This window comes from Prinia subflava, chromosome Z, assembly GCF_021018805.1.
Source record: "Prinia subflava isolate CZ2003 ecotype Zambia chromosome Z, Cam_Psub_1.2, whole genome shotgun sequence".
In the NCBI taxonomy this organism is placed as follows: Eukaryota; Metazoa; Chordata; class Aves; order Passeriformes; family Cisticolidae; genus Prinia; species Prinia subflava.
The window spans coordinates 3,513,894-3,528,278 of record NC_086283.1 but is presented as its reverse complement, the minus strand read 5'-3'; the positions used below and the strand labels follow the sequence as shown (position 1 = coordinate 3,528,278).

At 36.8% G+C, this 14,385-nt stretch overlaps 1 protein-coding gene across 7 annotated transcripts in view; it reads left to right on the top strand.

Annotated features, from left to right (window-relative positions):
* Positions 1-14,385, top strand: part of LOC134564039 (arfaptin-1-like) — a 40,055-nt gene that overhangs the window by 21,773 nt on the left and 3,897 nt on the right. For all 7 annotated transcript variants that reach the window (XM_063422627.1, XM_063422626.1, XM_063422625.1 and 4 more), the window contains 3 exons: positions 3,322-3,543; positions 6,966-7,123; positions 9,206-9,380. In XM_063422627.1, coding sequence (XP_063278697.1) covers positions 3,322-3,543; positions 6,966-7,123; positions 9,206-9,380 — 555 coding nt within the window. The remainder of the gene's footprint in view (positions 1-3,321; positions 3,544-6,965; positions 7,124-9,205; positions 9,381-14,385) is intronic.

Here is a 14,385-nt window from a genome sequence, read left to right as displayed (position 1 = left end):
GTACCTTGATTTAGAAAACAAACCCACAAAAACTCACGATGTCTCAAACTTACTGACATGAAACAACAGAGGACTAGTGAAAAATGTTGGGATAAGGGGTCTTGGGTCTATGTTTATAACATTCTTTCTTTGCTTGTAGTGTCTGCAAAGTCCAGATTTTTAGATTTCTTTTATGGCTTTTATTTCTTCTAAGCCTCTGCCTTGCTGAAATCTAGAATCACACTAGTAATGACATAACAAACAAATACTAGCATTTTCAGAAAACAACTTGTTTACTTTTATCTATTCCCAAACATGCCTAAGGAGATGTGTCAGTTATGGTCTTTCTAGGGTTCCATATTGACTTGCTGTCCACTCTTTTTTTGAGGTGTAACATCATTCAGAGAACTTACAAATTCATTTTGAGTTCGTGGAGTGCTGTGCAAGTGTACTTGGAGATGCCATACATTTGTGTTGTAGGCTTCATTCAAAAAGCATATTTAATATGGTGAAGGACAGTATTTAAATTTGTGGACATATTGGTTCCTGTCAGGAAGATCATGGGAAGAATTGTCCTCCTTATCCCATAGCAGCTAGCTGCTCATAGGTTTGAAGATGCAGAAATAAAGGACAGGAGTAAATGTCAGCACTTGAATCCCTCTGAATTTAAAATCCCTGGTATTGATGTACCAGACATTGATACACAAGGGGAGTTTGTGGTGAAATTTGCTGTTAGGAAGTTCTTTAGGAATCTGGTATAAATAGTTCCTATACCATGATGTCTGTATTGGGAGAAATCTAAATTATTTGGTACATTCAGAAGTCATTCCCAACTGTAAATGCCTTTGCAACTACCATTGCCCTTCACATTTTCCAGTTGAATGCTCCCTAGTAATCATGAGTTAGTGTGAAGAGAAATCGTCCTTTTTTTCCATAGTCTAGTGACAAGATCTTTTGCTGTTCTTTCTTCTGCCCACGCCTTCCCCTTTGGGTGAGAAAGAGGTTTTCAATCTAGCAAAAAATATTATGCCCCAAGAAAGTCAAGATTCTTCTTGACTTTCAGCAATTCTAACAAGCTTATCTTTTTGTTTTTCATACAACTTCTTAAACTTTGAGGGGGAAAAAAAAGGCAAACCTGTTTTAAAAACCTCTCTAACACTTGGCTGCTAGTAAAACATATATTTCTGTGACATGTCTAGTAATGCCTCTGTTCATCTTTGGCATATACGGTTTAAAATATATTTCTCTTAAATGTATTTCAGTAACCTTTTTTTTCCTCTAAGTTGTTTTTCTTAAGCTTTGCGTTGGATGACTTCTTTTTGAGTCACATGGTCTTTTTCATTACAGTTTCCTTTGTAGATACTCTTAAGAACAAAGCACGATGGAATTAATGCAGGGAATTTTATTTACTAGTGAGAATATAGAGCAATTAGTGTTCTTGTAGTGTGTACTAGTCCACTTAGAACTGGAGTAAATGAAAATAGATTGGGGCATTTTCTTTATCTTTTGCTGCATCTGAGTTAACAAAGTAGGCAATATAAGTCTTTCCAATTACTGGTTTGTCCTCACTTGTCACTGCTGGGCTTTTTTAGGTGTTTTGCTGTGATTTATGAAGCAAATACCCCTCGGCTGAAAATAATTCCTTCATTTGCAATTTATCCTTGCTTTCAAAAATTTTGCTTTCCATGATCCAGATTTTTCTCTCACATTTCCATGGGGGTTTGTGTGTGTGTGCGTCAGCTCTTTGGGAAAATAGCCAAAATTTGACCCTCACTTTCATAGTTCCTAATGAAAGGCTTATTTATGCTCTGAACACACTCAGAGCAAAGCTGTATTTTGCAATTTCTTTTGGAGTCTGTGGTAGTAAAGTTGTATTCTATGTTATGATTTATTATGCTGCCCAAATTTCTGATGCTTGACAGACAGACATCACCTAGATTAGCTGTGCTTTTTCTTGTGACTTACTTGAATCTAACAAAGTAGCCCAAATAGTCTGTATTTTCTGACCTAGACCTTAGGGGTCATGATCAACTTGATCTCCTTGATCATTCTTGAGTCTCTCCTGTGTTCATCTGTTACATTAAGAAAGTACATGGAAGTTCTAGCATGTCGAATGTGCATCTGCTTCTGACACAAGATGGTATTAAAACTGAAGTCCTTGAATTGGGAAACCTGGGAAATCCAGTGCTGTAGTGTGTTTGGGGAGCATGTTATAATATAAGCTTGGGCATTACTTCACAAAAAAAAATTGAAAATAGCAGCTTTGTGTTAGGTTCTTTCAGAGTAGTTGTGGCCTTGACTAATTTAATTTCCTTGTAACTTTTGCTTCTAGCAGTAATTTTTTGTGTGTTGAAGTTGGTTATCTGTTCGTGCCTTGGGACCACAGATTAACTTCAAGTAACTTACTATAGCAGTGAATAAGTCTGCTTTCCATAGAGAAACTGTATAGCTTTGCCACACACCTGCTTTGCAAATGGCTGCTCCTATGTCTCAGTCAAGGGAAACCCCACTGCACATCTTGGGAGGCGCAACGCCAAGCTGGGCTCCAGTCTCTGGCAGAGAAGGTGTCACAGATCAGTGGAATGTGGTAGCAGCCTGCTCTGCCACAGCCATAGGCTGGGTGAGAGTGTCTGTAGCCAAGGAAGAGCACATTTCCTGCTCAGTGTGTTAATGAACTGCAAACCTACTAAGAATTTGACTTAAGACAGAAAAGAAATAGTCCTTCTGAGTCGATCATCTCTATTTTAAAGATGTGTAAATAATGAAGTGCATTTTAATACTTCTGCGTATTTCTCAGTAGGAGTTCCCAGTTTCCTAGTTAGCTTTAAAAAACATGCTGAAAACCACCACCTTCTTACTTGCCCCCTAAAAATCCTTAAAAACAACATTTTTGGAAAATAAAAGATGGATGTTCTGGAATTGGATGATTGGTAAACAAAGCCCAAAAGATTACTAACTAGACATTTTTATGCAGAATAGTAATGCTCCTTTGAACGGACTTAAATGCAGTGCGCTAAAATGCTTCTTTTAACTTAATGAGATTCACCAAACCTATAAAGAGATAAGTGTTCTTTTACTTGAGAAACAATTAGTTATGCTCTTGATTTGCTAACTTGAGTATTCATCTTAGTAGGAGTTGAGACTTGTCCAACTGTTCTTGCTGAGTCCTGATAAACTTCTGAAGACTGTGTTGTTTTTTCAGTTTGTTGTGCAAACTTATGTTGGGAGGGGTGGTTGTGAAAGAATTGTGTGTAATTATATGTCCCTTGAAGCTGAAAATGGGTGTATGCTGTGTTGTCTTGAATATACTTGAATCTTTATAATTTAATTTTTTTTCTGCAGTGTACACGTCAGATCATCTCCGAAAAACTGGGTCGTGGCTCAAGAACAGTAGACCTGGAACTAGAGGCTCAGATAGATATATTGAGAGATAACAAAAAAAAATACGAAAATATCTTGAGACTGGCACAGACACTGTCCACACAGCTCTTCCAGATGGTGAATACCCAAAGGCAACTTGGAGATGCATTTGCTGACCTGAGTTTGAAATCATTGGAACTTCATGTAAGACTTTTATAGTATTAAAAAAATACAGTGGCAGAGATAAAGATAAGCCCAATTGACTGGTGCAGTGTATCTGCTAGTTAGCAGCTACTTTTATAAACATTGTAGTTAACAGTATATTACACGCTCTTTGTGTTGCAAGCTTATGTCATTCACTTAAAACTATAGGAAATTATTGAAATTACTGTAATTCTTTATTGTTTGTTAAATGTTAGCCTCTAGTTGATGGTTGACCTCAAGAACTGACAATTTTGCTTTGTAGAGAAGATGCATTTTAGTATTAATTTTGCATGTAATGAAATGTCATCAAAGTGTTCCAGAGTGTTACATCATTTCAATTACAAGATGTCTTTGGGGAATGTGGCTCGGAATAAGTAGATTAGGGCACATTACTTCACTTGCGCACATTGAATGTGAGCAAATTCTTTTTCTGTAGCATATTTAAGCATTGAGATTTGATCTCAAAGTCCTTTTTTAATCAGAATTTTCCTACTAATAAGACTGATCTGTATTCTTACATTGTCTGGAGTTGATGAACAAGAGAGGCAATCTTGAGATATCTGGGTTGTTATGATTCCATGGTTTAGAAGTTTATGTAACACGGGCACTTTCTGTTGCCACTAGTAAAGCTGTTTGCTGTAAAGAGAGACAAGATGGATGTTGCTTACAGAATATAGTAGCTGGCTTGTTTCTACATTGCTTATTCTGCATTTGCAAAGTTAAAAAATTTGATCCTTTGGAAAACCAATATTAAATGGTTTAATAATTCCCTAAAACGTAGCTGCTGAAACAGCTCAAATTATCTTTGTGATTTTAAAAACATCTGTCTTGTCATAATTGTCTTTTCCCATTGAGTTTTAAGCGAGTAGGTGGAGTTCATGCTTGCACAAAGAAACCTTAAGTGATAGCTAGCTGAAAAAATGTGAAACTCCTACACTAATGTGGAGGAATTTTTAATATTAACCTGACAGATGAAAATCTGTGAATGTAGAGCACTTCTAGCAGCTAAGAAATTAAATGATCTGCTAAAAGAAGCTTTTAATAATCAGTTTATTCTTGACACAAATATGGGCATGTGGTTTGTGGCAGAATTTAGTGATTGTTATGAAGTATGTGCTGAAGCTGGATGTTTCTTCCAAAATGCTGATGGAATCTGGCATCATGCTCCTTTAATGAGTCTTGGGGTTTTTCCCATGATTAGCTTGTAACTTCTAATGGGAATACTGATCTTCCACGTTCTTTCAGTGTATTGGTCTTGGGATTTGTTTCCATCATTCATCTCTTGTATATACTTTTGAATGGGGTTTTTGATGAAAATCAAATAAAGGATTCTGCTGCTATAACAAAAGTTATCTAACCTTTGCTTCTTGGAGACTTGCCTGGTGTTTGTCTCTTTCCTCCTTGTGTTTTCCCTCTGTTTAATCTGTAATATATTATCATCTGTAGCCTGGCCTACTTTTGGATATTTGGATTTTTGACTCTAAAATGTGTGCAGGACTAAAAGTAAAATTTCTGAACAGTTAGCATTTAATGTTTAATGTGATAACAGTATATAAGCTTAAATAAAATGAAAAAGCCGCCCAAGTCTCAAGGTAATACTTCTTCTTTTATACGTGATAACAAAACAAAATTTTGATGTGGTATCTGGTGTGATATTACTCCACGTGAATGGGTTTCTGTTTCTCTTTATATCTGAAAGATAACTGCTGGTTCTAGGCTCATGTGCCTCTAATTATATAGGCAGATGAATCCCAATTTTAACTGACCTAAGCATAGAGTATGAACAGAGTGTAAACTCCTGGTGAAGAAAGGATTTCCTGCGTGTTTCGTAAGAGGTATCTGTAGAGGTCATGGACAAAACTGAAAAGTTTGTATTGAAACTATGAGCCATTGGAAGGATGTGATTGTTGGTTAGCATATTCCTTAGTACTGCAGGCCACTGCAATCCCATCCTCCTTACCTCCCCCTTTGAACTAGTAGTTCATTTGAGTCTGGGATGATCTGAGTTAGAGGACCAACTGGGAAACTAATTGCAATCTTGCCTGCAGGAGGGAAAATAGACGGGACTAAGCTGCTGCAAGGGGCAGTCCTACTGCTGTTGTCTCTGCCAGCATGCTGCTATTTCTTCTCTGTGCTACCACTTGTGTTAGCTGTGTAGCTGGCAGTGTTAGAGCAAAGCCAGCTGGAAAATACTTGTTTTGGGGTTTTTTTTCCCAGCAAAATCTGTAGCAATTTAGCCAGCTGCTTTTGCTGCCTAAGCAGCTGTACAAAGCCAAGATGACAGATCTTTAGCAGTGTTTACAGGACTTAGCTCATGAAAACTTGCCGTAAGTTCTCTTCTTTTTTTCTTCTCCTTCAATTGCATACTTCCACTGCCCCTTCTTTTCTAGAGGATTCTTCCCTTACCATTGCGCCTTACCTTTACTGTCATGAACTTGTTAACATGAAGTATCATTTGGCTCTGGTGTTCACATTCTAGACAGATGAAAGGAAAGTGGGAGAATTCAGCACTTCTGAGTCAGTTGTTGGCAGTGTGCAAGCCTAAAAAGACCAAAGTTCCAAATATTAACCTAGTGCGTTTTACAGTCATTACAACCAGGGATTGTACTCTTCTGTGAGAACTCCCATCTGTAGAATACGGAGATGCCATATGGATGACATAGATAGAACAATTGGATTCATTTAGCATCCATTTAGCATTAGGAAAATCTTTGCAGTCTTGGTCAGCTTACACTGCTGTTAACAAAGAGACGTGGACAAACATATGTCTAAATTTGACTAAAAAATCCCTTGGAAATAATTCTGCCCTTGTCCCTTTGAAATTTATGTATGAGCTACATTAAAAAATTTATTTGCTATTCGTTATAATGCTCTGCTCTTCAATTATTTACAGCCTATTAAACCATGATAGATGTTGGGGTTTCTTACAGCTGCTTTCCAGAATATAAGAATAAAACTTAATAGCTGTGTGCCTTTGTGAATTTAGTTACATTCCTGTATTTAGTGTAGCAGTGTCTCTGTTGGTATTAAAACATTACCTAGACAACCACAAGAGATGCTGGATTAAAACCCTGCTGAATGACAATGTGAAGTTTGCATTACCACTTACTTTTAAGTAACATTCAAGATATCAGAGTGCAGAAAAATCACATTATAAAGTAGGATTTAACATCGCGTGTGGTAACAAAATTGTCAACTATTTTACTGATGTTGGATAGATTTCATAAGAACTGTGAACTAAATATTGTATTGAAGTCATAATGGTTTAATCATAATCATACCCAGACAGAAGCGAAAGACCTGCCACATCCGTGCTTTTTTTTTTTTTTTTTTTGCATTTTTTGCATTTTTAATATAGTTGCTAATGAATGCTATGATTACAATTGATCTACAGCTTTGTTTTCTCTGTTCTTTGTTTATAGGAGGAATTTGGCTACAATGCAGATACGCAGAAACTTCTAGCTAAAAATGGAGAAACACTTCTTGGAGCTATTAACTTTTTTATTGCCAGTGTGAATACATTGGTGAATAAAACAATTGAGGATACGTTGTTGACTGTGAAACAGTACGAAAGTGCCAGGTAGCTATCCTGTGTCTAGCTCTTTTCCTTATGAATTTATCCTTGTGAAGCAGACTCGGTATCAGCTTAGGCCTTGTGTTTGAGTGACTAACCTGTCAGATAAAAACCTTGTAACACAGCTCTCATCTAATGAGGGTTTCTGTTTAACTGTAAATGATTGCACGGATCTTCAAATGTTTTGTACATGTTCTCTTGTAGACTGTGAATTTTACTTGTTAGCTGTAGGAGTAATTATAGCTGTTTTTTCCCACGTGCTAGATTAAGGTGGCTTTCTAAGTAGCGTGACAGAGGAAGATTAACACTTTTATCCAGCTGCATTGCAATAGGTAAAATAATCTCTGACTGAAAGACATTTAGTTTTGTGCCTCTGTTGATGAACAATGCCTGCAATTCACACTTTATGCAGAAGTTGCAGGCTTGGTCAGAAAGGGGAGAATAAAACAAATTTCTTAGCAAGTGAATAATGGCTTTCCTACCCTGGACAAGGTTACTTTTACATATGCCATAGTATGCTAAACATGGGTTCCTTTTTCCTGCCAGGGACTCGTAGCTGATTCTGACTTCCTTTCACTTACCAGAAAAAAAAGTGCATTTCCTTTATTTTGACAAAGAACATAGTTTATGTATATTTTTTTGTGATATTTGAGGATTTTAGGTCAGAAATTGCAAACTGCTTGAGTTATTAATTTCTTTCTGCCTCTTTTTAAATTGTTCTGTACTAATGCTTATTTTTAAACAAAATAGTAAGTTATTGTTTTGATATTTAGATACACTTTCAGAGGCATGAAAGGCAGAATTAATCTGTAGATAAGGTATTGCTTTATTTTTGACACATGAAAAAAAAAGGTTCATACATTTTCCAGGTATCCCCTTGAAAATTTATGCAAAATGTACCAGTTGAGGTTGTTCTTGTCAGTCATTTTCAATATATGGTTCTTCCCTCCTGAAATACCTTCATTGCTTTCCCTTTCTGTTCACTAAAGAAATCAAATATTTTGCCATTTTAATAAGGCAAATAAATTGTAATGGTTCTTCACTGACACGGCTAGTTCATAATTTTGCTCTGTGAAAATAGGTTGCATTTATTTCTGTGCCTCTTCTTTCCTGTCCCCTTTAGCATTCATCTGTTCCTATCTTCTATCAGCTCTCTGCTAGTTTAATAGTTTCCTTTTTGGAATTAAGCCATAAATTACATATAAATCCTCAATGATAGTGGCAGTGAGAATCAAGAAGAGCCCTGTTAGTATTACTCCTTTTACCTCTGAAAACATTGCATTTTTCTTTTGAGCAGTTACATCTGCTGAAAACCGTGTTTTATAAAAACCAGTGTTTAATCCTGATTTCTTTCCAGTTTAAGAAATGTCTGTAAGAAAACATATTTAAAAGGCCAGAAGTAATGTGTTGTGTCCCATTAAAATTGGTGGATATGCTAGTTTCCATTATTTGACAGCTACAAAAAAGTATGGAAGGAAGAGTGATGCTTTGGGCAGGGCTGCACCATCTTTTTGCAGTCTGTTTTTCCATACAACAGACAAGTTCTCAGAAAAATACTTGTGGAAGAGCTATGAAATTGTCCAATTACTGCATATGGAAAAGCCTGAAGCATGCTGAAAATGCTGTAGGTCAGAGTTTGGAGTAAGTGACCTGTTCCTCAAACATCTGCTTAAAGGGGGTGTCATGTTCTTGGTGTGCCTCTTACTCTCAACACAAACTCTCCAGTGAACTGATTCAACAACAGATGAATGACCTGAAGAGTATTTGCTAGCTTTTTCTGGGTTAGTAGGTTGAGATGTCCTGGGAAAAGCTCTGTCTACTGAAACCTGTGCAAAACAGAAGGCTGAGAGCATGTTAGCCAAGACAGGAACAGAAAAGGGAAGGTACTTGTTGAGCCAGCTATATACAATGTGCTTCAGGGTGGGTTTGCTTGATAAATAAGAGGGAGAAAAAACTTGCCCAGTTTTTGGGGGTTTTTTTTGTACTTAACTGTTTTGTTCATCTTCTGTTGTACTTGGCCTTTTATGCAAGGTCAGTTTTGAGGCACTGCCCTTAGATGATTCTTTTTTACCTTCTCCTCTTTCGTAGGATTGAATACGATGCTTATCGAACAGACCTAGAGGAGCTGAATCTTGGTCCTCGTGATGCAAACACTCTGCCAAAGATTGAACAATCACAGCAACTGTTTCAAGTCCATAAAGAGAAATACGACAAAATGCGTAATGATGTCTCTATCAAATTGAAATTTTTGGAAGAAAATAAGGTAAGCAACTAATTTTTTTGTTATGTTTAGGAGTTTTGTTCTAGAAGTTACTGCTTTCTAGACATATTTTGAAATATGTATTCATTTGAAAGTAGAGCGAGCAAGGAAAAGAAGCTGAATTTTCTGAGTTCTTAGAGCAAGCAGGTTTAGAAGTCGCTAACCAAGCTGCTCCAGCTACAAATGACAAACATTGTGGCAGTAAGTTTCTTGTTGTTACAGGAGGTTTCAAGTTTGCAAAAGCATTACTTTTCCAGTTTACATTTAATGGTTAAATGAGTCACACAATTACTGATTTAATATTTAAAGTAATACATATGTTTGGCAACATTGTCGTGGAGGTTATGTGCAAAGAAAGCAATAGAACTATGAAAAGGCTTCTTCAAAATTAAGCTGTAAGAATTTGAACTGAGAAGTACTATTTTCTGTAATTAATGCCCTTTTAGTTTCTTAATTTAAAATAAGACTCCTGAACTGTTGGTTTGAAGGGGCGGGGGGTGGGTTCCATGTTTATTTCAACTGTACCATTTCATCCATACCCTTTTAATGATGGGATTCTTACCCTTCTTATTCTACCAGGAGAAAATAAAACTGCCGTACAAAACTTCTGAACTGTCTTTTCTTTGATAAATAAGTCCTTTCAAATTGTCTCTAATTAGATGTGAAAATTATGGTCTCTCAAGATATGATTTATGTTCATGCTCATGGTAAATGAGATGGTTATAATCATGTGTTGTATATTTCCCATGTCTTCGGAGGAAATAAAATGTGATTAAAACTTACATTAAGAGATAGTCATCAGTTTATCCAGGGTTAACATTATCAGTGGGTTAACATTTTCAGTATAGGTTGATTAATATGTTTTAAAAATTTAAACACAGGTAACAACAGCCTGTCAAAGAATATATGACTGGCCTAAGATGAAAATAGCAAGCCGTGCTCCTTACATGGAAGGAGGAAACTTTAAAGGAAAAATCATGAGGACAAACTAAACCAATTAAAATGGATTATTATTTTGTATTCTTAAATATAATATCACATATTTAATTGCATCAGCTTATGAGAATAAAGATGGAGGTCAGGGAAGAAACATGAACCATCAAGATGATAAAGTCAAGAAAACCAGCAAACTTTTTGGTTTCCAAAACAAAATATGCTTAAAACATAGCTCCTGAACACTGTTCCTCCATACATCTGCATTAGGACTCCCTGGTCTGGAGTTCTAACATGGTCTGGAATCACATAACCATCAAAAGTTGGCTTTGTGATGGACCAGATCATCAGGTGACCAAAAAACTGGCACTGGCCTGACTTTATTTCTGATTCTTGCTGAAAACAATAGAAAATAAGAGGATTGAAAAAATTCATATTGAAATTAATTTTCTTGAAGAAGCTGAAGTTTTATCTAAATGCTGACACTGATTCTTAAATTAGAAAATGCTCCTGAGAACTGGGTTTTAAAACTGTGCTAGGTTGAAAACAGCTATGGTGAAAGTCTCTTCCTACTCTCTCCACCTTTGTTTTATTCTTTTAATAAGTTGTTTGCTATCACAACAATGTACTTCTGTTAAAATGGTTTAATCCTTTGAGCTCATATCTGTACATGAATGCTGATGCTTAAGTGCAAATTAGTTTAAAATTGGACTTACCCTGCTTTCTCATGGTTTCCATTATCTATATAAAACGCTTAAGAATTTATGTTTATATGTATAGGAAGGCTTCAGAGCAAAAACATTTTATTTCCATCTTGCAGAAAACACATTACCATATTTTTTAAAAACTAAATTAGATAGTTTAGGAAACACTGAAGAGGTTGTCTTCCCAGTGACAGTCTTGAATTAGACCAAGCATCCTGTTAGCAGTCACAGCGTACAAATTGTATCTGAAAGAGATTGTTTTTTCCTTCCTGCCTTTTAGATTAATACAGTAGGGAATCTCACATGCTTCAACCTTTTTATCAGTGGTTGACATTTCTCAGTTGTGACACTAGAGATGTAAGAATATTTACTAAAGGGTGTGTGTATTTTGTTCCCAAATGAGCTATGGAAAGGACTTCCTTTACACTTAAATATTGGCTTAAATATAATTATCTGCTGAGAGCTTTTCTGAGATAAGCTTTTTTTTTTTTTTCTGTTTATTGTGTAAGATGACATTTTGTCATCATGGCAGTACTTGGAAGTGAAGGAAGGAAGTAGCTTACCCTGTAGTGTAGGAGTAGCAGGTAGGATGGCTTGTGCCTGCCTTGGAGAAGAAGGGCATAAACTGATGGAGAAACAGTGGGAAAGACCAAGTGATGTGTTGCTGTTCTCATCAGGGTCCCTGCACTGAGGCACAGAGCAGCAGTGTATGAACCTTGCACTGCAGTGGCCTTGGACAGAAAAGCTCAGTCTGTGGTTTGCAAATCTTTTGTTTCCTGCAGCTGAGAGTGCTGGCACAGAAGTCCTGCCTTTTGCACTTCAGCTGCCTTTCTAAAAAAAAAGTGTAAGCAGGGAGCAGGAGCAGCAACAATTCTGTGCTGTCTGCTCTTGGTGGTGTATCTGTGTGAAGTACTTGTTCTCAGCATAAAGTGAGCATTCAACTTTTTATAATGGCTGTAGGTGAACAAAACTTTGTTTTCTGAGCAAATAACAATCAGTCTCATCTCTTGATGAGAATCTGTTTTGAAGAGAATAGCTACTGGAAGAAAAGGGAGCATTTGATATTCTGGGAGGAGCAGAAAGAGCCATCAGGAGAATCTGTGTGGAGTTTCCGTGTAACATTGGTTGGTAGGACTGAGATAGGTCCCAGTGTGACTGTCTGATAACATTTCTTAATTAAGTGCAGAGATCAGATATAGAACAGAATAAACCCGAAACGACTTTTTAGTTCAGGTTTTCCCTGTTCTTGCTGTTTGGTTTTCCCTGTTCTTGCTGTTTATGGCAACATGAATCCATTGGTTCAGTCAGGAGTAGTTCAGTTATCAGCAGTGTGTTCCTAATAAATGGTGCTGCAAAGAGCCTCTGAAGCCAGTTTAACTGGCTGGTGGGCACCAGTTGGTCTGTGTTGCTGCAAATGTCACCAAAGAATTCATAATCTAGATAGCCCTATCTAGGTTTTCCCTATATGGGGAAAAGGTATCACATGGTTGCAGGCTCTTTGTGTCTGTTCTCCTCAGTTCATATGCTAATATTTCAATTAAAAGCTCTCAAAGGCTCAGAGAGTTGCATTTACAGTAAAGCTGGAATTGCAAGTTTCTGTCTGTAAAACCAAGATACGCAAGACTGCTATTGACTTTTATTACCGCATTTGGTCTTAAAGTTAAAACTCATTTTTCTTAGTGGCTGGTTCAAAGTTTTATTGTTGTATCCCCAACTGGCAGAGTTCTGTAGAAGTTTGTAGCATTTGCTAGTGACTGTAAGAATAGTTGTAGTCAAAATCTGCATCTTACAAATAGATAATTTTTTTAGAATAAAGATGATGTCCTGTTCTTAGCTCAAAGATTTCTGTCATTTCTGAAAACAGTTCTAGAAGATTTTTTTCCTTTTGAGGAAAAAAACCCTGTTACTCTTGGATGCACTTGAGAAATGCCAAATACCATTCTATATAGAGAAGAAAATTGACTGCACTTGTGTGAGTTGTACTTCAGGGGTTTGATTCTTTAATGCTTGCTTCTACAAATGAAAGCAGTCTGCAGTCCAGGGGAGACCCAGATGATGAAACTGTTCAGACTAAGTACCTTCAAATTAAGATAGCTTTTCTTCTGTAAAGAAATACACACATTCTGTGCCACAGAAAATACAGTGTTCAGAGGGAGGTGGGGAAAGAGGACAGTGTTTAGAAAGAACTGAAATATTAAGAGCATCCATATGAAAAGTCAAATCCAACTTAAGTATATGACACTTAGGTCTCCTGTGTAGGTCATGTCTTGGTTTTTATGCTTATCCACAAAGTTCAGTTTTGTTTTGAGATATGTTTGTCAGTTGTATTATGGAGTGTTTACTCTGCTTGTAATTAGGAACAGCTATGTATATGTAGTTAATTAACAAGGAACAAAGATTTTAACTGTTGTTCAACTGTAAAGCACAATGGCTTTTTGACAGCTATGTTAGTCATACATTGGAACCTGTATTTTAGCAGCATACCATTAGCATCCTTAGATGGAGGCAAATCTTCAAACACTTCTTCCCTGGAATTGGTGCTACAGCTTGCTGATCAAGAATTGGCCTTTACTGCTGTAATCTGACAATTGTTTAAAGGCTTTGCTGCAAAACAGTGTGATCCCTTCATCTCTCCCTTTCCCCCCATTGCCTTCTCTCTAGTGTTTGTAAAAATGTTTTTGCAGCTGTGTACAGAATCAGACTGGGAAACTGATCCAGGTTAAAGCAGATACGTTGTCATCTGCTTAGTTTTAATCTAGATCTGTTCTCTGATCCAACTCACTGCATATCTGCATGAATGTTTTGCCAACAGAGGGCTAAGGTGAAATACAGTGTGGAAGTTGGAATCAGTGACTGGATATGGGAGTGGGTAAGATACTTTCCCATTCCCCAGGCTGGAGTGAGATTCTTTCATGGGAAAAGTGGGTAAATTTGAACTTGGTTTTAAATGAATAGTTGGTGTTCAGTCCTTAGCTGTGGTTTTGCTGTAGACATTGGGTGTTTTGAGGTACTACAGCTTTTTCTCTTTGCTGGCTGCTGCTTCATAGTAGAGTTTCTTTGTATGGTGTTAGACAGTTTAAGTGGTCTTTTTCTGGAAAAACTGTGTCTTGAAGTTGCTTGAATGAAGCTTTGGAAAAGAAGATCCCACCATCGCTTTTGGGTTTCCCTTAGCAATCAGCTTCCAAAGGAGGAGAGTTGAAGTTGTAACACACTGAACCTCTGCAACTAGTTTGATAACAATCACAAAATTTATACCAAATTTATAATGATCTAGGGGATAGAACGTCATATAATGAGGTAGCTTTAGTAGCTCAAAAAATCCCTCCAAAACAAACCATGTTTTTTCAGTCCAAATTATCTGCCTCTACACT